General features: G+C 43.5%; 1 protein-coding gene across 1 annotated transcript; it reads left to right on the forward strand.

Moving 5' to 3' along the window:
* Nucleotides 1-13,889: 13,889 nt before the first annotated feature.
* On the forward strand, nucleotides 13,890-22,188 carry LOC127346084 (nuclear poly(A) polymerase 4). Its single transcript, XM_051372611.1, has 11 exons — nucleotides 13,890-14,082; nucleotides 17,842-17,939; nucleotides 18,018-18,095; nucleotides 18,179-18,277; nucleotides 18,363-18,425; nucleotides 18,511-18,753; nucleotides 19,057-19,173; nucleotides 19,250-19,312; nucleotides 19,567-19,899; nucleotides 19,980-20,144; nucleotides 21,737-22,188. The coding sequence occupies exons 1-11, from the start codon at nucleotides 14,064-14,066 to the stop codon at nucleotides 22,019-22,021; spliced, it is 1,563 nt and encodes a 520-aa protein (XP_051228571.1). The 5' UTR covers nucleotides 13,890-14,063; the 3' UTR covers nucleotides 22,022-22,188.
* The last annotated feature ends 1,776 nt before the right edge of the window (nucleotides 22,189-23,964 follow it).

The raw sequence follows: 23,964 nt of genomic DNA on the forward strand, positions 1-23,964 counted from the left end.
GCTCTGTTAGCAAGTGGAGAAACGATATCGTCATCGATGGGTAAAGGGGAAGATGCGTCCGTTCACAACATGCATCGTTGGGATGGAGGGTTTGGGGTAGCAGGAGGGAGGCGAGGAGGCACCTTCAATCTAGCGGAAGGATTCCTCGTCGATGCAGGCAGCGGGGGCTTGTTCCACGGCGATTGGATTTGAGAAGGGAGATCGCGGCCGCCCCCATCTCTGCCCTCTTCACCACCACACACACCTCAAGCTATCTTGCTAGCCACCTCCACCTCCCCAATCCATCGGCCCCTCACAACGATGGCCTTCAAGTCGGCGCTCTGCCCCCTTGATGTCACCACTTGCCTGTCCTACCCATTCGCCACTGGCGGACACAATAACTGCCACAGGAGCAGCATTATCAGGGTCTTCACCGTCGCGTCATCCACCGCTTCCAAAGTGAGCTGCCTATCCCCCTATCCACACGGGCTCTAACGTGATGTTAGTTTCCATTGATTGGAGTTAGATGGATCAGCTTGCTCTACTCGCCGTGTTGCAATTATCGAGGTTCTCGTGTGGTTTTCTTAAAGCACAAAATGCTGGTGATGCCTGTTGGGCTGTTGCGACATGAATATCTTCTTCCTGCTACTTTGACCCCTCCCCTTACCTGCCCTACAAAAGCTGGATCAGGAATTCAAGTCTTTGGGTAAAGCTCCCTGTAAACTCCCGCATTTGCTTTACATATATAGTTGTTTGCATGATATAATAGGGATCATGGAAATGGCTGCAATTGGATGAAGTAGTAGCTGGCATTAGTTTTATTCTTGGGAAGATTAGATTGAAGAATAATTGGTTTGGAAGTTACCAATCGGAGGCTATTAGTTCGTAGCTGCAGCGAGATAGATTCTTGATTATATTATATAGAGTTATGCATATGAGGTCTACTGTTATGTACGTATATGCAGACAAGGTTTTGTTTTTGCTTTCAGGTTATTCTATTTTCTACCGACTTGTTATCGTAACAAAGAGGGATGAAAGAGAAATGAGGAGGCAAAAGAAAATACTACTATGTGCTTGCTTGGCTTGCACTATCCGAAATCCAGAAAGTTTGCTCTACTTGCACTAATAGAAATTCAGAAAAAATAAGTCAAATTGTGAAGGCCTTGGAAACAATAGAAATCACAAAAAGTAGGTGTTACCTATCACTAATCCAAAGATTCATTTACTCTAGATTTTACAACTTTGATTTTTTTCCGTACACCTGATAATGGTAGCTAATAATACAACCAAAATGAGTTGCACATGGCATTTGATATATTTGATGATTAACTAATAATAATGGAGTTTTCGATGTAGCATAAATTTTGCTTGTTACAATTGAGTTTTTTTAGTTCGATATGTACGATTTTTTTAATCAATTGGATAAATTTGTTAGGCCGTGGCGGAGCACGGGCATTCAACTAGTTGTCAATAGTCATTGGGTATATGATTTTACTTGAGATAATAACACTAGCAAGGGATACTACTTGTTATATGTTGCTATTTTTGTCTTCCTATCATTATATAACATTGCTTATTGGTTACAATTATGTATCGTTGGATGTTAACTTTGAATATTTTACAAATAAAACTAGACACGTATATATGTATGTTTTTTTTTTCGAAATGGTCGTATATATGTATGTGTGTATACATATTATTAGTCTTAGCCTCTTAGAGCATCTCCAACAGGCGCGCTGCAAAAAAACATCCGATGTAGCGCGCGCGGAAGGGAATCAGGCGCTCCAGCAGGCGCGGTAAACGGCGCGGCGCTGTAAAAATTTTAGGGCGCGCGGCGTTTTGCACAAACCGGAGCGGCATATGTGACGCGTCGGCTACAGCGCGCGGCAACGCTCCGCGCCCGCGCAAAAAGCCAACGGCTGGAAATTTCCCCCACCCGCGCCCGCGTCCTCATTTCCCCACCTACCGCCGGCGCGAAATCCATCCGCCGCCGGTCGACTCCGCCGCCGCCCCCGCTGCTGCGCGCCGCCGCGGCGTAGATCCGCCTCGCCCGCACCCCCTCCTGGTAGCGGCGGACGCTCTGCCGCAATGTGACGCTCGCGCCGCCGCCAGCGACGGGTTGTAGTCGGCGCTCCTCCTCCGCGTCCCCCTTCGCGCCGCCGTCGCGTTCTCCTCCGCGTAGGCGTCGACATGTCGTCCTCGAGCTTGCTAGCAACATGGCGCGCCCATGGTGCTCGCCCATTTGCTCGCAAGGTATGCACCTCCGCCGGCCGGCCTCTATTACTCGCCAATTAGCTACGATAGTTAGTTCATAGTGAAGTAATTTCATACATATGTTTGTAGAGTTCATCATACGATTCATCGGATGACGAGTACGACCAAGAGGAAGAGGACAACATGTCGATACTATTAGCATACCGCGCCGTTAAGAGGCTAAAATTTGGTGGATCGGTGTTCGGTAGACAGAAATTGTGGAGAGAAAGGATTGAAGGGCATGAGAAGTTGATGCGGTCGTATTTCAATGAGAATCCGATATTCCCCGAAAGCTATTTTCGGCGGCGTTTCCAGATGAGTCTCAACTTGTTCAAGCACATTGCAACGGAGATCACCAAATATGATCGCTTCTTTGAGCAAAGGAGGAATGCCGCCGGAGAACTTGGTCATAGCACATTGATACGTCCAAAACGTATCTACTTTCCCGAACACTTTTGCTATTGTTTGGCCTCTATTTTGTGTATTTTGGATGCAACTAACACGGACTAACGTTGTTTTCAGCAGAACTGCTCTGGTGTCTCGTTTTTGTGCAGAAATCCAACTTTCGGGAAAAACCTCGGAATTTATGCAGAAGGCCCTATTTTCCCAGGAAACTAACGGAGCCAGAAGGGCAATTGAAGTGGAGGCCCGAGGGCCCCACACCATAGGGCGGCGCGGCCCAGGGGGGGCCCGCGTGGCCCTGTGGTGTGGCCCCCTCGGCCGGCCTCCGACGCCCTCCTTCGGACTACTTATTCGCCTCGACCTAAAAACGCCAGGAGAGAAGTCGAAGTCGCCAGAAACCCTCCAGAACGCCGCCACATCGCGAAACTCCGTCGTGGGAGCCAGAAGTCTCCGTTCTGGCACTCCGCCGGGACGGGGAATTGGAGGAGATCATCACCGCCATCACCGCCAACGCCTCTCCATCAACCAGCAATGTTTCCCCCATCCATGTGTGAGTAATTCCCCCGCTGTAGGCCGAAGGGGATGGTAGGGATTGGATGAGATTGGTCATGTAATAGCATAAGATTGTTAGGGCATAGTGCCTAGTGTCCGTAGATGGTACTTTTATGATATTGTTGCAACTTGTTATGCTTAATGCTTGTCACTAGGGCCCGAGTGCCATGATCTCAGATCTGAACATGTTATTGATTCATGAAGATATTCGTTGTTTATGATCTTACCTGCAAGTTGTATACACATGTCGCTGTCCGGAACCAATGGCCCCGAAGTGACAGAAATCGGGACAACCGGAGGGGATGGTAGTGATGTGAGGATCACATGTGTTCACGGAGTGTTAATGCTTTGCTCCGGTACTCTATTAAAAGGAGTACCTTAATATCCAGTAGTTTCCCTTGAGGCCCGGCTGCCACCGGCTGGTAGGACAAAAGATGTTGTGCAAGTTTCTCATTGCGAGCACGTACGACTATAATTGGAACACATGCCTATTGATTGCTTTGTACTTGGACACCGTTTTATTACTATCTGCAAATGCCCTGCTATGATTGTTACATGAGTTTCTCTCATCCATGCAACGCCCGTCATCCGTCCCCGTGCCTACAGTATTTTAATCCTGCTATTTACTAAAATCACTACTGCTGTCTCTGTTACTCTGCTGCTGTTATTTCACTACTGCTACTGCTATAAAACTGTTACTACTGATAAACTCTTGCGAGCAAGACTGTTTCTAGGTGCAGCTGAATTAACAACTCCGCTGTTAAGGCTTCCAAGTGTTCTTTGTCTCCCCTTGTGTCGAATCAATAAATTGGGTTTTACTTCCCTCGAAGACTGTTGCGATCCCCTATACTTGTGGGTCATCAAGACTATTTTCTCGGCGCGTTGACGGGGAGCATAGCTTTATTTGGAAGTTCACTTGGATTAATATTGTTCGCTGCAAATTCTCCATCATGGGTAAACCTCGCGATACTAAGATCGCCATATTACCATCCACTACAAGAAAAGGTACAATTCTGAATACCTCTGCTGCTCTTGATTCACCATCTGTGATTGATAAACTTGTTTCACCGCCACATGCTTCGCATGCGGGTACATCTGCTGAATCTGAACACTCTCATAATATTGATAATGTTTCTGCTGTGCTTGATGATAGTGGTTCATTGGGATCTTTTCTAGATGCTACAATTGCTAAGTCTAGACAAATTGAAAATACTGAAACTCCTAATGCTACTACACCTGTTAGTTCACCTGAACTTGATTATTTTAGTGATGATCCTGAGGAAGATTATGTGGAGCTTGATGATGATTTTATTGAAAAATGCAATGCTACTACTGATGCAAGAAAAATTAAAAAGTTGCTTGCAGAACACACTGTTAGATATAAACTGTCTCCTGATCCTAAATTTGCCACATCTCCTATAAACATTAGGGATAAAGATTATGATTTTTCTCTTGATCTATCTCATATAGCTATTGTTGAGAAAACACCTTTTTGTGGTACTGAAAAAGAAAGTGCTGTTGAACACATGACTGAGTTATCTACTTTGAGTAGCTTGTTTTCTGATGATGTTAAGAAGCGTACTTACTTTGTTGCTAAAATATTTCCATTCTCATTGAAGGATGACGCTAAAACTTGGTATAATAGTTTGCCACCTAGTTCTATTAAAAGTCCAAAAGAATTGCTTGCTGTTTTCTTTCGGAAATATTTTCCTGCTAGTGCTCAACATCTTTGCTTTGAGAGAGTTTATAATTTTGATCAGGGAGATGAAGAGAAATTGCACGAGGCTTGGGCGAGATTTTGCTCGCTTATTAGAGCTTTGCACGACCATGATTTAGAAAAGCATGAATTACTTGATATATTTTATAGTGGACTAACCATTGATTCTAGGGCATACCTGGATAGTTGTGCTGGTTGTGTTTTCAGAAAAGAACTCTGCAATATTTGAAGAATTATTGGCTAAAATAGGCCGGAATTATGATGATTGGAATACGCTGAACCAACTCCAACGCCAATAGTGAAGAAGAGGGGTTTAATTAAATTGAATGATGAAGATATGAGGGAAGCCAAGAAGTCTCTCAAGGAGAAAGGTATTAAATCTGAAGATGTGAAGAATCTACCTCCTATAGAAGATATATGTGAGATAATTCCCCCTTCATCCATGATTGAGGTAAATTCCCTTCAACGCTTTACTAGGGAAGATATTCCGTATTCGAAACCTCCTGCACAATGCTTAGATGAGTTTGATAATTATATTGTTAAGCAAGAAAATTTTAATATGAGAGTAGAGAATCATTTAATGGAAAATTCTCAAGCTATTAGTGAATTGCATGGTATTGTGGAGAGAACCTCCAATGATGTTAAGATGCTTGTTAAACATTTTCATATGATTCAAACTCAAATTGATCAACTCACTAAAGTGCAAAATGACTTGTTAGGGAATAATTCTAAAGAGAAACATGCTTATGAAGTAACAACTAGAGGTGGTGTCTCTACCCAGGATCCTCTATATCCTGAAGGGCATCCCAAAAGAATTGAACAAGATTCTCAACGCATTGAACCTAGTGCTCATTCTAAGAAGAAAAAGAAAAAGAAACATAAAAATGTTGTAGAATCCTCTGAACCTGTTAATGATCCTAATAGTATTTCTATTTCTGATGCTGAAACTGAAAGTGGTAATGAACATGAGAATGATAAAGATAATGATAAGAATGATACTCCTGATAAAGAAGAGGTTGAAAAAGAACCTGAAAAGCATGCTAAAAATAAAAAGTACACTAAAGAAGATTTTATTGCTGAGAAACATGGTAATGAAAGAGAACCTTGGGTACAAAAGCAAATGCCTTTTCCTGCTAAGAAACTAAAATCAAAGGAAGAAGAACACTATAATAAATTCTGCGATTGGATGAAACCTTTATTCTTGCAAATCCCTTTGACTGATGCTATTAAATTGCCTCCTTATTCAAAGTATATGAAAGATATTGTTACTAACAAAAGGAAAATCCCCAATGAGGAAATTTCCACTATGCTTGCTAATTACTCTTTCAATGGCAAAATTCCAAAGAAGTTGGGCGACCCAGGTATACCTACTATTCCTTGTTCCATCAAGAATAATTATGTTAAAACTGCTCTATGTGACTTGGGAGCCGGTGTTAGTGTTATGCCTTTTTCTCTTTATAAGAGACTTTACTCAGATAAGTTGATACCTACTGATATATCTTTGCAAATGGCTGATAAATCTACTGCTATTCCTGTTGGTATATGTGAGAATGTTCCTGTTCAAGTTACTACTAACTGCTTGATATTAACTGATTTTGTTGTATTGGAAATGCCTGAAGATGATAATATGTCTATTATTCTTGGGAGACCTTTTCTTAACACCGCAGGGGCTGTTATTGATTGCAACAAAGGGAAGGTTACTTTCAATGTTGATGATAGGGAACATACCGTTTATTTCCCCAAGAGGATTGAGAAAGCGTGTGGAGTTAATACTATTTCTAATGTGAGAACTATCAAAGTGGGAACTATTGATTGTCCTATATATGAGCCTAAAGAAGAATATCAAACTCTCGTGATTGGATCCATATCAATACAGTTCAAGGTAACATGATTGATTTGAGGTTTATTTCTTCTTATGATATGAAAAAGTTATTTGGTGACAAGACTTGATCAACCTTGTTAACGGATACTTTTTATATGCATAAAGGAGGTAAACAACATATCTTTCTTCCTCCACTTGCTTTAGTTGCTGTAGCACTTTTATTTTGCAAAGTTTCTTAATAGATTTGAGATTTCGAAATTTTTCCTGGCCAGTAATAATAAACTAAATACCCAGAAATGTGCATTTTTCAAAGTTTTCAAAAATTCGCGAAAATTATACCGTTGGTCCTATTTTTCGACGAGGCACCTGGGAGTACCAGAGGATGACCTGTGGGGCACCAGAGGGCGCCACACCACTGGCTGGCGCGGCCAAGGAGGTGGCCGCGCCACCATGTGGTGTGGGCTCCCCTCTGCCCCACTTTGCCATCTCTTCCTCCCAGCACTTTCTCTCTCCCGAAAAAACTCGTACCAAGTTCATCTCTCTTGCGTTTTTGCTCCTGAGCTCCAGATTTCTCGATCTCTTTGCTCAGCCCAGATTTCTGTCTGAAATTTGGCACATTTGCTCTTTGGTATGTGACTCCTCCACCCATCCAAGTAGAATTTCGTTTGGTTGAGTATATCTTGAATATTTTGCTGCTGTAGGTAACATGTTTAGTGAGCTTGCATGCTTGTTCTAAGAGGTAGAAACTTGTTTTGATGCATGATTAGTACTCTAGCAAGTTCCTATGGTAGTTTCCCTCGATTATATGTCACCAAATCAAAATTTTTATGTCATTTGTTGAAAATTTCAGAGAAGCTATGAAGAAGTTTAGCTTTGGAGAGTTGTTCAAGAAGGGGACAACCAGCACCGGGAGGCCTTCTAGGGCCGCCACCCGGATTAGGCAATCATACAATGAAGACATCCTCGCGCCTAGCTTCGCGCCCGAAGAGGACCACGGTCCCCCTAATGCTTCTACTTTTCCATGTTATGATTTTCTAAGGAATGCAGGGATACTGGAGGATTTCTTGACCCTTGTCAACAGGGCAGGGTTAACCGCCTATATGAGCGATGAAAGGGAGCAATACCACATGCTCACCAAGATCTTTGTCGAGAGTTTCCAGTTCGATAACAAGCAATATGAGCCAACGGTTGCATTCAGAATCTATGGTAAGACTGTGACTATGCCGTTGAAGGATTTTTGTTGTGCCTTGGACATTGCCCCTGTAGGTACAGCAAGTAGGATTGATGACAACCCCCGGGACTTGCTGGAGCTCTACCGAGGGATCACCGATGATGACTGTCGCACCATTCAGCGGGGCAAGATAAGGAACATCCAACTTCCCGCCATTAAGTATTTTGCATACTACATTGCTACTAGCATTCTTGGTAGGGAGAACACTAGTAATATTTCTAGCTACCACCTTGCTTTCTTGAACATTGCACTTACTGGTCAAACATCTTATCACCTTGGTGCTCTTATTGCTCGCCGCCTGACTACCAGGGGGCCTATTTTTGGAGGAACTATTGCGCTGCGTGTTTTAACTTTTCTTAATCTTCCTATTGATCCTAATGATGTGCCATTGGCCCCTAGGAGACTCGATATTACTGCTATGAAGAGTCATCATTTTGTTACAACTGACTCTACTTTAGAAAATATGGTGTATAGAATGTTGTTTTCTGACGGGGAGGAGAAGGAAATCCCTCTTCCCCAACCTGGTTTGTTAAGTATTGACAGGCAATCATGGTCGTGCACCAAGGAGGAAGTGGATGAGCATTTGAAGATAAAAGACTTCCACCAGCAACATGACTCCGAGGACGTCGGGACCTCCTACGACCACACCGTCACATATCCGGGTGCTTCTTCTAGCACATACCCGGAATACGACCCATCTTCATATTACGGAGACACTACTTCATGGGATCGATGGGATTGAACTCCACTTAGGCCAAAAGCCTAAGCTTGGGGGGAGGTATACCGGCATCACTCATTCTTTGCATATTATGGTTGCTGGATACTTGCACATACTTGCTTTGTTCGTTTGAGTGGTTTTCTAATGAGAGGAAGATGATATTTGGGGAAGTGCTGCCTGAAAACAGATTCTGGAACGTTACCGTAAAAATTCTCAAAAATAGCCAGAGCGTCATTTTGAGCTGAAAATTTTTGTGCAGGTTCCCCAGGTTGTTATCTAACTTTCATTAGTTGAACACTTTTTGAACTGAGCAACGTAAGATTTTTGTAAAAATCGATTTCTGTACTGCTGTCAGGTTTTGGCAGATTTCTGCCATCTCGTTTTTCTGTGTTTCTTTTAGTTTGCTATTTCTTGTTTTTGCTTTGTTTCCTTTCCAAAACACAAAAAGACCAAAAATATTTCTGTTGTTTCTCTTCACCATTTGTTTGCTTTGGTTTCTTGCATTTGTTTCACTTTATTTGCTATTGCTAGTTTGCTATAAGAAAACCCAAAAAGACTTTGCTTTGTTTATTTGTTTCCTTTTATTCTTGTCTCTAATTCGAAAACACCAAAAATATTTGCTGTTCTTCTTTGGTTTGTAAAGTTCTTTATGAGTTCAATGGTCTTCGGTGGCTGGAGCGTGGTTTTCATTTCATATTATCCAAGCTACACAAGTGAAAAGGCAATAATGACGATCTACGACAATCTGATTGTGGTGAGAGGCTGGTATGAACTCTATTTGTTTTCATTTTTGTACATATACTCATCCATGTGAGCATGCTTAGTTGGGTCATGTGAGGTATATGTTATTTGAGAAAGTCTAGTAGTTCATGATCTCTCATGTTTAGCTCCAATTTATTAATATGAGTAGCATGTCATGGATGTTTGCTTGCATTGTTTTATTCATAAGTAAGTATGGCATTGTGGTATCCTCCTCTGAAAAATTCATCTATATCGACTTGGCACGTGCTCACGCATGCATATGACTGAACAAAAAGTCAATTAAGCCTCGATGATCTATATTGCTTCAGAGTTCTTGTATCACTTTTATGCCTCCGTTAATTTATTTTGCCGCAAGCATGATTATGACAGTTACTGCTCTCTTGATTTGTCGCTCCCTAGTCTTTTGCTAGCCTCCACTTGTACTGAGCGGGAACGCTGCTCGTGCTTCCAACCACATGAAAACCAAGTCATTCCAGAGTGTCCACTATAAATACCTATGCATGGCATTTCAAACCATTCCAAGTAAACTCTCATGCGCTACCTTTAAAATCTTCAAAATGCTTCTTAATTTGTGTTAATGTTTCATAGCTCATGAGGAAGTATGTGGTGTTTAGCTTTCAACCTTGTCATTTACTTTTGACGGACTCTCATATGGAATAGTGGCACATCCGCTTATCCAATAATTTTGCAAAAAGAGCTGGCAATGGGATTCCCGATCCGAATTAATTAAACTTAAATAGACACTCCTCCATGGTTTGTGATTGTTGGACGGCACCCGAAGGATTCGGTTAGCCATGGCTTGTGTAAGCAAAGGTTGGGGGGAGTGTCATCATCATAATAAAACTAAAATAAAAAGGCACTCCTTCATGGTATGAGATTGTTGGCAGGCACCCGAGGATTCGGTTAGCCATGGTTTGTGCAAGAAAGGTTGGAAGGAGTGCCAAATAAATATGCAATAATTCATGGGAGCCGCTCTTGAAAGTCCGGTTGGCGAGGTAGTTAGTGTACCCATTACCATTCGTTGACAACAACAAACACCTCTCAAAATAATTTTACTCCTGATTTATAAAAAATGAAAAGCTCTAGCGCATGTTAATCCCTGCTTCCCTCTGCGAAGGGTCAATCTTTTACTTTTATGTTGTGTCTCCATTATTTCTTTGAGCACTATCTTGAGAGCACAACTGTCATTCTTAGTATAATATGCTTGTCTCAAAATATGATTGATTGTGGTATAACCTTGATGCATTTATCCTTTGACAATCACTACTTCTAGTCTTTTTATGAACTCCAGAGGTGCCCGGGCATTTATGTTTTGCCAATCAAATACAGGCAAGCGAGATACCACTTTATCATACTCTCTTATGAACATTGCAATCCTGCTCATATACATGATTCATGATGCTTATTATTAATTGTTGGTACCTCTCCATGATTGACATAGCTGTTAGATGATCTTATTTGCATGTGTCTCATTATGAACTGCTTAAGTATTAGCCATAGCATGAGAATATATACATCATATGAGCAAATGTGTTCGTGAAAGTTCTTTTATCGCTCAGTTGTTAACTGAATTGCTTGAGGACAAGCAATAAGCTAAGCTTGGGGGAGTTGATACGTCCAAAACGTATCTACTTTCCCGAACACTTTTGCTATTGTTTGGCCTCTATTTTGTGTATTTTGGATGCAACTAACACAGACTAACGCTGTTTTCAGCAGAACTGCTCTGGTGTCTCGTTTTTGTGCAGAAATCCAACTTTCGGGAAAAACCTCGGAATTTATGCAGAAGGCCCTATTTTCCCAGGAAACTAACGGAGCCAGAAGGGCAATTGAAGTGGAGGCCCGAGGGCCCTACACCATAGGGCGGCGCGGCCCAGGGGGGGCCCGCGCGGCCCTGTGGTGTGGCCCCCTCGGCCGGCCTCCGACGCCCTCCTTCGGACTACTTATTCGCCTCGACCTAAAAACGCCAGGAGAGAAGTCGAAGTCGCCAGAAACCCTCCAGAACGCCGCCACATCGCGAAACTCCGTCGCGGGAGCCAGAAGTCTCCGTTTCCGGCACTCCGCCGGACGGGGAATTGGAGGAGATCATCACCGCCATCACCGCCAACGCCTCTCCATCAACCAGCAATGTTTCCCCCATCCATGTGTGAGTAATTCCCCCGCTGTAGGCCGAAGGGGATGGTAGGGATTGGATGAGATTGGTCATGTAATAGCATAAGATTGTTAGGGCATAGTGCCTAGTGTCCGTAGATGGTACTTTTATGATATTGTTGCAACTTGTTATGCTTAATGCTTGTCACTAGGGCCCGAGTGCCATGATCTCAGATCTGAACATGTTATTGATTCATGAAGATATTCGTTGTTTATGATCTTACCTGCAAGTTGTATACACATGTCATTTGTCCGGAACCAATGGCCCCGAAGTGACAGAAATCGGGACAACCGGAGGGGATGGTAGTGATGTGAGGATCACATGTGTTCACGGAGTGTTAATGCTTTGCTCCGGTACTCTATTAAAAGGAGTACCTTAATATCCAGTAGTTTCCCTTGAGGCCCGGCTGCCACCGGCTGGTAGGACAAAAGATGTTGTGCAAGTTTCTCATTGCGAGCACGTACGACTATAATTGGAACACATGCCTATTGATTGCTTTGTACTTGGACACCGTTTTATTACTATCTGCAAATGCCCTGCTATGATTGTTACATGAGTTTCTCTCATCCATGCAACGCCCGTCATCCGTCCCCGTGCCTACAGTATTTTAATCCTGCTGTTTACTAAAATCACTACTTCTTGTCTCATTACTCGCTATCGTTATTTCACTACTGCCATCGTTGCTATAAAATCATATTATCGATAAACTCTTGCGAGCAAGACTGTTTCTAGGTGCAGCTGAATTGACAACTCCGCTGTTAAGGCTTCCAAGTGTTCTTTGTCTCCCCTTGTGTCGAATCAATAAATTGGGTTTTACTTCCCTCGAAGACTGTTGCGATCCCCTATACTTGTGGGTCATCACACATATCAAAAGGTGACCGCCGCCTTGCGTATGTTGGCATATGGTATACCGGCGGATCTTATTGATGATCATTTTTCCATGGGAGAGAGCACTTCTATCTTGTGTGTGAAGCGCTTTGTCGTTGCAATTGTCAATGTCTTTGGCTCCACATACTTGAGAGCCCCCAATGCTCAAGACACGGCAAGGCTTTTGGAGATCAACGCCAACCGGGGGTTTCCCGGTATGCTTGGTTCCATTGATTGTATGCATTGGAGTTGGAAAAATTGTCCAGCGGCATGGCATGGACAATTCAAAGGCTACAAGAAGGATGCCACCATAGTACTTGAAGCGGTGGCCGACCAAGAGACTTGGATATGGCATGCTTTTTTCGGAATGCCCGGATCTTGCAATGACATCAATGTTCTTCAACAGTCACCACTAATGACAAGACTTGCAATGCGGGAAGGTCCATTGGTGGAGTTTGAAGCAAATGGCCACAAGTACAACTATGGTTACTTCCTCGCCGACGGCATATATCCAAGGTGGCAAACATTTGTGAAGCCGATTATTCAACCAAGAGGTAAGAAGCAAACCCAATTCCACAATGCACAAGCGGCGGCTAGGAAAGATGTAGAGAGAGCATTTGGAATTTTGCAAGCCCAATTTGCCATTGTTAGAGGACCGGCTAGATTTTGGGACCAAGAATGCCTTTGGTATATTATGACCGCGTGTGTCATCATGCATAACATGATTATAGAGGATGATCGCGGGAAAGATGTCGATCATACCCACTACGATTTGATGGGGGTTCCCGTGCAAGTGAGGAGGTCCGCACATAGGATTGCCCGGTTCATTGCCTCATACCATGCCATTCGGTGCAACGACACACATGATGAGCTTCAAAAAGATCTCATGGAAGAATGGTGGAATTGGAATGGACAACAATAGTTGCATACATGTTGTATTTGTTTGAAAACTATGTGTTGTATTGTCTCAAAACTATGTGTTGTATCGTCTCAAAACTATGTTGTATTGTTGTATGTTGGACGTGTTGTATTTGGTGTGAAGTATTGTTGTGAACAATGTCCACATATTTGGATGGTACATTTTATTTGTGAATTTTATATGGTTGTTTGATCTTGTTGGATGCATAGTTGTGTGTGGTTGTTGTTTGCGCCGCGCCCGCGCGCTGCAAAATGGCGCGTCCAACGGAGGTGCTATTTTACCGCGCCAACGCGCGCTGCAAAATGGCGCACCCGGCGGGGGAAAATAGCTCCGGCGCGCGGCAACGGTTTACAGCGCGGCGGCAGTGTCATATACCGCGTCAACTTATAGCGCGCCTGTTGGAGATGCTCTTATGGGCTTCTTTTGTCACCTCGTCTAAGGGCCACACGGCCCTGGCCGTTTTTTTAGGGTAAAAATAGGCTTATCGGTGATCGAATTCGTTCCGGTGAGGCCCATTGGCCTTTCCAGCCCATTCGACACCGTCCTGCTCGGGAGCGTGCCCTCGCGTGGCAGCGACGTCGGGCGACGCTACGCAGAGAAAGGCGGCGCTGCCCCTTGGGGATCTGACCAACCTCACACCCACAAGAAACTCACCGACGCCTCCCCCGCGCGCGCCGGCCACGCCCATCTTCATGGCCTCTTCCGGCGCCGGTGAGCAACTGATCACCCTACCTCTTTCTCTCGTCGATTCGAAATTAAGTAGCAGTATTAGCTTACCGTGACGATATCGTGCCACATTGTATCATGATTTCCCCTTCCAATCTCCGATGTTCTTTTCCCTTCCAATCTCCGATGTGCTTTTCCCTTCCAATCTCCGATGTACTGTGGATTTTTTTTTTGGTGGTAGCAAATTGGGATTTCAGACAGTTTGATCTCTTCCGCAGATTAACACATGCTGCTGCCTTGGTATACACAGTAGTAAGTTTCCCATTGGTTGCTACGGAAAAAAAAAAATGATGTATGTAGGTAGGCCTACCACCAGTCCACGACTCGACACATGTGATTTTTCTTTGCCGATGCATTAAACCGCTCTGATTACTGCCTTCTCCCTGTCTTATAAAACCCTATACCATCCTTAAGATAGATAAACTGGTCAATTGACTTACCAAGCTCACACATCTTTTCCATCGCCATTGCGTATGAGTCATCAATTTGCGTTGCCTAGTTGTACTATCTCCAGGGCATTCCTGTAAAACTTCGAATGCCTGTATGTAGCACATTTCAGTTACCCCTGGTCTTTCTGGTAGATCAAGAACTCTGCAGGCAGTGTGTACCTGGCTTCCCTAGTCCAATGTTTGCTCTACGATTGGCTGGTATCTTGGCCACATCAAGCTGCACCATCACCTGCAAGTTAACTCTGTCAGAACATGTATACCTCGGATTATTCTGCAATCCAATAACACCGGTTTTGCGTTTCGTTTTGTTTACATGACCAATGTTGAAATAATCGTACTATTTAGTCAGTTAGTCATCTTAAGATGACAGCACAGCAACCCAGAATGCTCGTAGGTTCCGCATTTGCACACAGACCCGTCTAGGTCGTCGCTCACTTCTACCTGGAATGCTACCTTGCACCACTTCTCCCTAGCAGCGTTTAACATGTCTAGGCATGTACTGCTTCCTTGGTACAAGCTCCTCGAGCACATATGATCCTGATCTGTAGAGGTTCACACACAAACTTTTCAAACATCGTTCGCGTGTTGATCTTGCTTGTATGGCATTCTAATGGCAGGTTTACCTTCAGGAGTATTCTACCCTACTAGGCAGCAAAAGAACTAAGGTATAAAAAAGCTTAACCTTTGTGTTGAGCACATGAAAAATAAAAACCCACCAAACTCCCCAAGGACGTTCTTTTTTCCTGGCAGCTTTCTTCAGAATCTCTGTCGAAGAGAAGCTTCTCGTAGTGCTTCACAGACAGATGCATCGAGCACCCAGGTGGGATATATGTCTTAACATTTGTCCTCTCCCTCTCCAGGCGTAGTCGCAGATCAATGATCGAGTGCGCTGGCAGGATTTGGGTTCTTCTCACTTCCTGCGCTGCCCTCCCAATTCTCACCCTGCGAATGACTTTGAAAAATAAATAAACTATGATTTTGCTAATTCGGCGTCCAAGCACTAGGATCTCAGCGCAAAAACATATGCTCGACAAGTTGATATTTTTTGTAGGAATAATCATCAGGAGGGCATGGAATCAGTATTTTTTAGTGTAGATTTCCTTATTGTGCCCCCCACAAACAGATGCAAAAACAAACTCGGTTTCCACTAACTTAGTAAACAACCTTATCAATATGTTTTGCACTTTTTTCTGTTAGAAGCAACTGATCAGGACAACATAAAAAATTTGGTAAGTTCATACTACCTTCTTGTCCAACCATACCTTGCCTGCCCAGCAAGCGACCTTGCTGCCGTCTAAACCTCCTCATCTTCAGACAAGGTGTCTGAATCGCAGGGTGATTGCCCAAACCGCGCTAAACCTTTAGCTACCGAATTGCTGTGAATTTGGTCAGGCAACACAGCGGAGCCTTGCTCCGGACTAGCCAGAAGTTCACCGGCACTGTCTACGACAACAGTTCTGTCAGCGCTAGCAGAGTCCAGACAAGGTGGCTTGCCCATGAGCCGGTCTTCCTGGATGCTATCTGTGTGCAGAACTTCGCCACCTACCACCTGAAGTACAATCTGCAAAAAATGCGTTGCGCATGTCGTCGTCGCCTTATATCCTTTTTTTTGTTATGGAGAAAAATACTATACCCAAAAATCATTCTGGATCAGGATGGCACACGGATCTATACTCGCATCAATAGGAATGGGGATCTACCTGGAATTCACCCTATCAAAGAACTCCAGTCCGTCCTGAAGCTCTTCCATCTTCATGCCTAACTCTGGCCAACGAAATACATGTTTCAAGGAGACGCGGTGCAGCATCTTCACGCGGAATCCCTGTTTCAAGGAGACGCGGTGCAGCATCTACACGAAATACATGTGCAATTAAATTCGCACACAAAGACCCAATGTGGTAGATGGAGGATATGTTGCCAGTTTTAGCCCATGCTGTTCTACATCTCATCTCCTAGCCCCACCCTGCCCATGTAGAACACTTTGTGTACATCCCTATCAACACGATGGCCTAGATGACATTATTTATTGTATTGCCAGAAAACAACCACTCACACAGATCTCAGCACGTCCACCAAAGGCCACGATACCGGGTTACCTATAGCTCGTCCTCTAAAACGCCTCCCTCAAAGATCTTTGCCTATTGTAATTTGAAGATGTAATATTCAGAACCACAACTTCAGGGACACTTGTTGCACAAAATCACACTTTTGGATTTATTTTGAGAAAACGACACCTCCAGAGCTAATCATCCACAACTAACCCAAATATTCATTTTTTCCCATTTAACGCTAAACCTGACACAGCCATCCAGTGCGTGCTTCCATTCCACACCGGGAGGCTTGCACCCGGCTCATATGACTGCGAAGTAGCAGGGGGATTTTGCTTCCCCGCCAAAATAGATGCTTGAAGCTGTTCGTTGTGGCTGTCGACAGAGCCTTTTGCCAGTCGTTGCTGGAGCAAGTTTTCGCTGCCACCCAGAGGCTGTTGTTGCTGGCACCGCCGCTGTTCTTTGTGTCTGCCGTCACTTTCTACCTTGCTTTGATCAACTCCAGGAATGTGAAGAAGCTGAGTGCTTCCACATACTAGTAGCCAGCTTAGCCCAATAATCATAGCTAGCTGGAGCACAGATGCTTCATTGCTTTGGTAGTTTTGTAGTATTTTGCCACTTTGATATCATCGATTTGGACACGCTGCCACTGCCGCCATCGCCTGGGGTGGTTGTGGAGAGGCTCTGGGGATGCCGTCCCTTCTGGCTCCACTCCATCGCCATTGTATCTCTCGCGCCATCGCTGTCCTCACTGTCTCCGTTGCCAAGCATTGAAGTTGCTTTGGCCGCCGTTGCCTCCTACCGTGGGGTGGTGTGTTGATATCCCTACAGTGAACAGGGACAGGTTCAGCTCAAACTGGTGGACTGGAGTAGAGTGCAATGCGATTTGATGTGCCATGTTGGACTGGATGGCCATGTCGGACCTGACGTGTAGGCCACACTCAGTCAGTTTTAGTGTCAAATTGAGAGAAAAAAAGATATTTGGGTTATGTGTGGGTGATTGGTTCAAAAGTTGTGGTTTTCTGAAAATAAGTTCAAAAGTTGTGGTTCCGTGTAATGAGTGCCCCTGAAGCCGTGGTTCTGTGCAATTACCTCTAATTTGAATATGTGCTCTATTGTTAGACAAAAACATGTGTTATCCACAAATTAACATAAGATCGATGCATCCCTTAATTTTGGAATTTGAGGTGCTGATCTCAGTGATCTGTGCTAATCAGCGTTCTTTATGTTTTGGTGGCTTGTCTCAGATTTGATGGCAGGGACCAAGCAGTGGGGTGTAACAGCCCCAAGGTTGTTGGATCCTCCGACGGCTGATGACTCCAACAGAACAAAGGAACTGCAACAGGTTGGCTGTTTAGATTAGTGCATATGTTTAAATTCTGAAGCTAGTTTTTGTTGTTTGAATGTTGCCTCAAAATTGTAGTTTCTGCGCGAGTCCCATCTATCTGAAGATTCCACGGATTCAGCAAAACGAGAAAACATTATAGGGGAACTTCGTGAGGTAACTATTTTTCTTACCATGGTCCAATAGTTGTTGGTGTGAATTTTCTTTGTTGTATTTTAAATCCTTCTTCCAACTCGCAGCTTGTGAAAATATGTGTAGAAGACATATTCAGTGAGAAAAGTGAAATGACTGAGGCGCCTCATATCGCAGTTTTCACCTTTGGGTCATATCAACTTGGGGTAATTTTCTACTTTACAGAATATTTGTTGTTCAATGTTGGTCTAGTTTCCCAAATTTACCCCCATTTCTGTAATTGTTTGATAGGTACATATACCCAGTGATGACCTTGAGATAGTCTGTTTTGGTCCTCCACTTGTGAAATGTCAGGTGATGTTCCTTTTCTTGGATATGCAAGTCCCAATATGTTCTGGCAATAATATTCTGTTCTAACATAGTTCTTTTGTTAAATAAGGACTTCCTTAAAGCATTACATGGCGTTTTGGTGAAGAATGGAGTTGTTGCTGTAATGGAGTCTTTGCAGGAGGAGAAGTCTCTATATGGCAGTTTGAGAAATGAGGAAAAAAATCCTGTCCTGGAAGCTTTACAAAAGCAGAAAACAATTGAGTTTAAACATTCACTTGCAGATTTTATGAAATTTAAGATGCAGGGAGTATCAGTTGTTCTCACTTACGCCATTATTTCAGGAGTGCCATTAGTAAGTTTATTTTTCCATGCATATTGTATGGCTCGTATTTCTATGCGTGATCTGTCTTATCCTTTTCTTAACTCTGTTGACCCGTTCCTTTATGTGCCTCCTTGGACTGTTGAAATTAGTAGACACCACGATAACTGGGTATAGTTTTGCGGCATTTATAGTAATCTGGAGGCTATGGAACTATTTTCTGCTGTTCAACTTTCAGTAATGGTTAACACTAAATCATGTCTGCCTTGATGTTTACTTGAAGCCCATTCTATGCTCTTTGGATTTGTGCATCATTTTCTTAATCTGCTGTTTCAGGAAAGTTTGAACATCTTTAGTGAAGGAGTGCTCTACTATGTTGATGAAGCCAATCTTCCTGGCCTTGATCGATGTAGAGTTGCAGCATTAACCCGTGTACTAGTCCCAAATTTTGAGGTTGAATATCATAAATGTCGAACTCGTTGCATTGCTTTCTGTGGTGGCATTATAATAACACTTGCATTTATTACAGAATTTTCAAGTTGTGCTTAGATACGTCAACTTCTGGGCTAGAAAAAGAGGTCTCTACTCCAATGTAAGCTTACTCAATGTACCTAGAGATTTGGCTCTTGATAAGACTGCATGGAAATCAGCAATCCATGTGTCGGAGCAGCAATTTACTTGTAATTTGTTACTTCTTATCTCTCTCTCGTTCACTGTTCATGTTCTGCTGGTGTTGTTGCGGGTGCTTTTGCTAGTGCCGTTGATGTTTCTGCTGTTCTTCTGCTGGTGGCTGTGTTGTTGCTGTTATTGTTGTTGGGTTGATTTAGCTTTCTGTTTTTTTGATAGGTAATTGGTTATCTAGGAGGTGCCCAGTGGGCGATATTGGTCGCACGAGTATGCCAGGTATATCCTGAGGCTCTTGCTAGTGTCTTGGCAATGAAATTCTTCGAAATATATTCCCAATGGCATTGGCCAAACCCAGTGATGCTACATGACATTAGTACGAAACCTGATCTCAAATTTGATGTGTGGGATGCACCCAATAAGTCCGATGATTTTTCACATGTTATGCCTATTATCTCTCCGGCATATCCTGCATGGAATTTAAGTGCTTGTGTTTCAGAAAGCACACTAAGAGTTATGAAAGAGGAATTCAGATGTGCCAATGATACCTGCAAAGTAAGTTATGCCACTTGTAAATCTAATATTGCAATAAGTGTTCACAATTTAACTAACACTTTTGTTGATCATGAATGAAGAAAATTAAACTTGGCGAAGCTAATTGGTCCGAGCTTTGTGAGCCTTTGGAGTTCTTCAAGATTTATACCCTTTACATTCAGGTTGACATCCGAGCAAATAATGTATCTGATCTTAGGCTTTGGAAGTTAGAAGTTGAACCTCTATGGAGGAAATTTATTTTACAGGTATTTCGTCCGATTCACAATATTTGTATACACTTTGAAATTTTATTTCATAATATTAGTGGGTGTTAAAGAGACAAAGGCATGGCCTGGTATAAAAGGTGGAGAGAGAGAGAGAGAGAGAGAGAGAGAGAGAGAGAGAGAGAGAGAGGGAGACAAAGCACATCTAACTTTCGTAGCTGAATAAAATCCTGGACCTGCCCTCTCCTGCCACGTGTGCCCCTATCCCTCAGACATTGTAAAACAATAGATTCATTGTTTGTCTCCCACCATCTCCACCATTCGCTTTCTTGTTGCAGATCTCTTCCCTAACCTTATCCAATCCCATCTCTTCGTCTCGTCTAAGAGAACAACCTCAAAATCCTGTTGATCTTGCCACTTACAACATCTTTTTGATTTGGTGCTTCAACAACCACTGGAGCACAGCTGCAGCTGCCTCCTCCACCCTAATTTTTTTGGGCAGCATATAGTGTTTGGCTCGAATAGTATTGATATTCCTGTCCATTTCAGCCTGATCCCACCCAGGTGAACCTTAGAGCTCAGAGCACAAACAAATTTGACCCAACAGTATCTCAGAGCTCGAAGTTCTGTTGAAACCAGATGCTGTGCCTCATCTCAACGCAAAAGCTCTTCCTTCAACCACTTCCTCAGCATCCTCTGCCTTAAATTGCCTTAAAAGGTATATTCACACAATATTTTCTCCTTTAGTTCTGCTTGACTACCTAGCCAATCCTGTGACTTCTCGGGCGCATGCCAATCATACTTCCCTCTATAAGAATATCCTCTGTCACCCAACAAAGTCAATAAACTCTTAGCTTGTTAGTACGCCACATGAAGGTCCTGATCTATAAGATCCTCTGGCTCAGCATGTTCTTCACACTCCCTTTGAGGCCAGAGGTGCAGATTGGGAACCCTTGACCAGTGGACCCAAACCTTTGCACATATGGTAGTGAACAGAATCGTGATCATCACCTGCCGGATCCTCCGTGCTTGACAACTATCCTTATCTTTGTCTGGATCTTTATCTTGTCGTGGTGGAGATTGGTCTGTGGCTCTTGGATTCCATGCTTTAGCAATCAGTGATTTTGATCTAGATCTTTTCAATCCATGACTTTCATTGAACATGTCCATCTCTTATGTGTTGTACTTACGCATCGGTGGTCCATTTTTCCACTGTCTCGGTTCTTATGACATGTTGTGGCCGTGTATACGGGTAATGGTTCTACTTCCCTATCATATTTGTTTAAGAGGCATGTAGGCTGTAATGAAGGTCTCATCATTAAGTACTAGGACATTATTATTGTAGTGGCAAAGCTGGTACTCCCGTTTTCTTGGCATGTCCTCCACATATGCTTTGTTGCATCTATAGGATGAGAGATTTCAACATTTCAGAATGACAAGTATTATCAGATTGATTGTGGGTCTTTTAGTCTTTTCAAACCGGTACTTTGTAGAAATGCAACATGTCACAATGACAATTATTGTCAAACAAAGGGAGTAGTTTTCTGTTTAGTTTAGATAATTAATGCAACGAGTATTGATTTATGTTGCGCTTGATTGTTGACAGTATATTTGTTTGTTGTTGACATATGCAGATTGAAGCTCAGGGAGACGGGACAACTAAGTGTCATCTGTGTCCAACGGAGTATGCTTATGATGATGCAGAACATCACTCTGTTATATTCATAGGTATAAAAAGGATAATACAATCAGTCCAAGGACTAGCTGTCACCGTGCCATATTCAGTTGATAGCAGCATAGTAAAGAATGAAATCGCCGAGAGGAAGAAACCTGGGATGGATGCAGTTGTCTCTCAGTTTCGTAGGAATAGGATGCCGGATTCTGTCTGCAAACTAGTGTCCGGCTCCTCTGGTGCGTGAGTTCTAATTGTATGTTCTTTGGAGATATTTAGTGTAGCATCTTTTCCTGGATATTATACTTCATAATAATCTTTCTATGTTATGTTGTACGAGAGCTTCTGGGGATGTTGGCTTTGGATGAACATCATCAACAAATATCTATGTCCTTTTGTTCTTTGTTCTCTGCATGTTTACTCTGTAATTTCTAGATGCAATTAAATGTTGTTATATTGTCAGGAGAAACTGGTTGTGGAACAAATCAGCAGCACAAGCTGCGAGCGGTTTCAACAAATGAACATTGTCAGGAGCCATCGGAATCAGTATTTCCAAGCCAAACTAAACCGATGTATCGTATACGTGCTCTCTGCCAAAGACCCCTGCTCTGTTCTCTACTAATCCGTCTGTTTTGGTTCTTGCAGTGTCAGAATACGGCTGATACTATGTGTTGATACTATCTGATTGTAACCGTTAGGCCTAGTCCTAGGAGGTTTCCTGATCGATAGGATCGACTCCTCTATGTGCGGCAGGAGTAGTGCCCACAATCCCCCCTCTCGCTATATGTACTCGACTAGCAGGAGTAGTGCGTTGCACTGGGAGAAACAAATACTCACCTCTCCTCTTAGTGATCATGGTTGATGTTTGTCATGTTTCTCCTATTAATGACGAATATATGTAATCACTTATAAGAGTTCATTGATGCACGCGTCACCTTTATACAGATGTTATTAATATATGAATCCAAATGAATTTACATCTAGGGTTTATTTTTATTAACCGGGTGATGACGAATATCTCTACATTTTTTTAGCACATGAAAAATATGACTACTGAAAAACAATATCTTTACGGTAATTTTCTTGTATATTACCAAATCAGCGGGTTTAGGTAGCTAGGTCCACTCCCAATAAAATTCACACATGCATATATGGATGATAAGAGAAGGGCATAAGAAAGTATATGTAAACTTCAGAAAGATAGGAACAAACAGATCCACTTAAAACTCCAATATAGAAGGAACAAAGATCACCGATTTGGGGATCTTGTGTAAACTACCTTCTTCCACAGGATTAGGCGAGAGATTAATGGGGCAGGGGGCACTGAAGGTCGTCGTCCATGGCCGCGGAACATCAAGAACTGCTGAGGCGCAATCCGGCCTGTGAGTTACATGGGACAATTCGATCAGGTGGCTGAACTACACCACCTTCTTTCGTAGAAGATACCGTCCATGTCCATATTAATTTGCTCACAATCAACGGTGCTGCTACGATTCCCATGTCAGCTTGCTGATAATCCTACACTTGGAACGTATATAAACAGGTACGCCTTGGTTTGAAGGAGCAAGGTGGGACTAAATCCTGAGTCAGCCAACGCCATGTACTTCTCTGTATAAATACAGATCGTTCCTTCTGACGATCGGGCCGTTCTTGATTGGGTGGCCGGCCGGTTCCTATACGTGAATGTGCTTGGCCTTTATTCATTGGACATGGCTCCTTGGGCCGAAACGAAGCCCAGAAACGAAGCGAGTGGAGCGATCGGGTCATCACCTGGCTACTCCATCTTCTTCCGTTGACCGCCGCCATCACCTCGATTCCTATCTCCGACTGGCATTTCTCCTTCCTTGATCTGGCATTTTCCGTGACGTCTCTCTTCCTCCGTCCTCCCTCCAGTGGGGCGCGTCGCTCGGCAGCCGCACGCCGCCCTCCTTCGCGGCCCCGCCTCCCTGCACGAGCTCTGGCCGCGCCATGGCCACCGCACAAAGCTCGCACCAAACCTTGGCTTCCCTCCCGAAACTGCAGTCGACCGCCGCTCCACCTCGTCGCGCGCAGAGATGAGCCATCCCCAAACGAATTTGTGTGTACCCGTCTGGTGCAAGAGATGTGCCTCCCGTTTCATGGTCTGCGCATTCTCCACTCTGGCGGTCGGCGAGGGACCAACCGTCGGCGGGAGGCGCGCAGAAAGGGCGC

This window comes from Lolium perenne, chromosome 1 (assembly GCF_019359855.2).
Source record: "Lolium perenne isolate Kyuss_39 chromosome 1, Kyuss_2.0, whole genome shotgun sequence".
NCBI classification, from domain to species: domain Eukaryota; kingdom Viridiplantae; phylum Streptophyta; class Magnoliopsida; order Poales; family Poaceae; genus Lolium; species Lolium perenne.

What these genes read in the sequence shown, in the direction of transcription:
- LOC127346084 (XM_051372611.1), top strand. An exon ending in GAACAAAGGAACTGCAACAG is followed by an intron (nt 17,940 to 18,017) that starts GTTGGCTGTTTA and finishes TCAAAATTGTAG; the next exon opens with TTTCTGCGCGAGTCCCATCT. An exon ending in TACTAGTCCCAAATTTTGAG is followed by an intron (nt 19,174 to 19,249) that starts GTTGAATATCAT and finishes CATTTATTACAG; the next exon opens with AATTTTCAAGTTGTGCTTAG.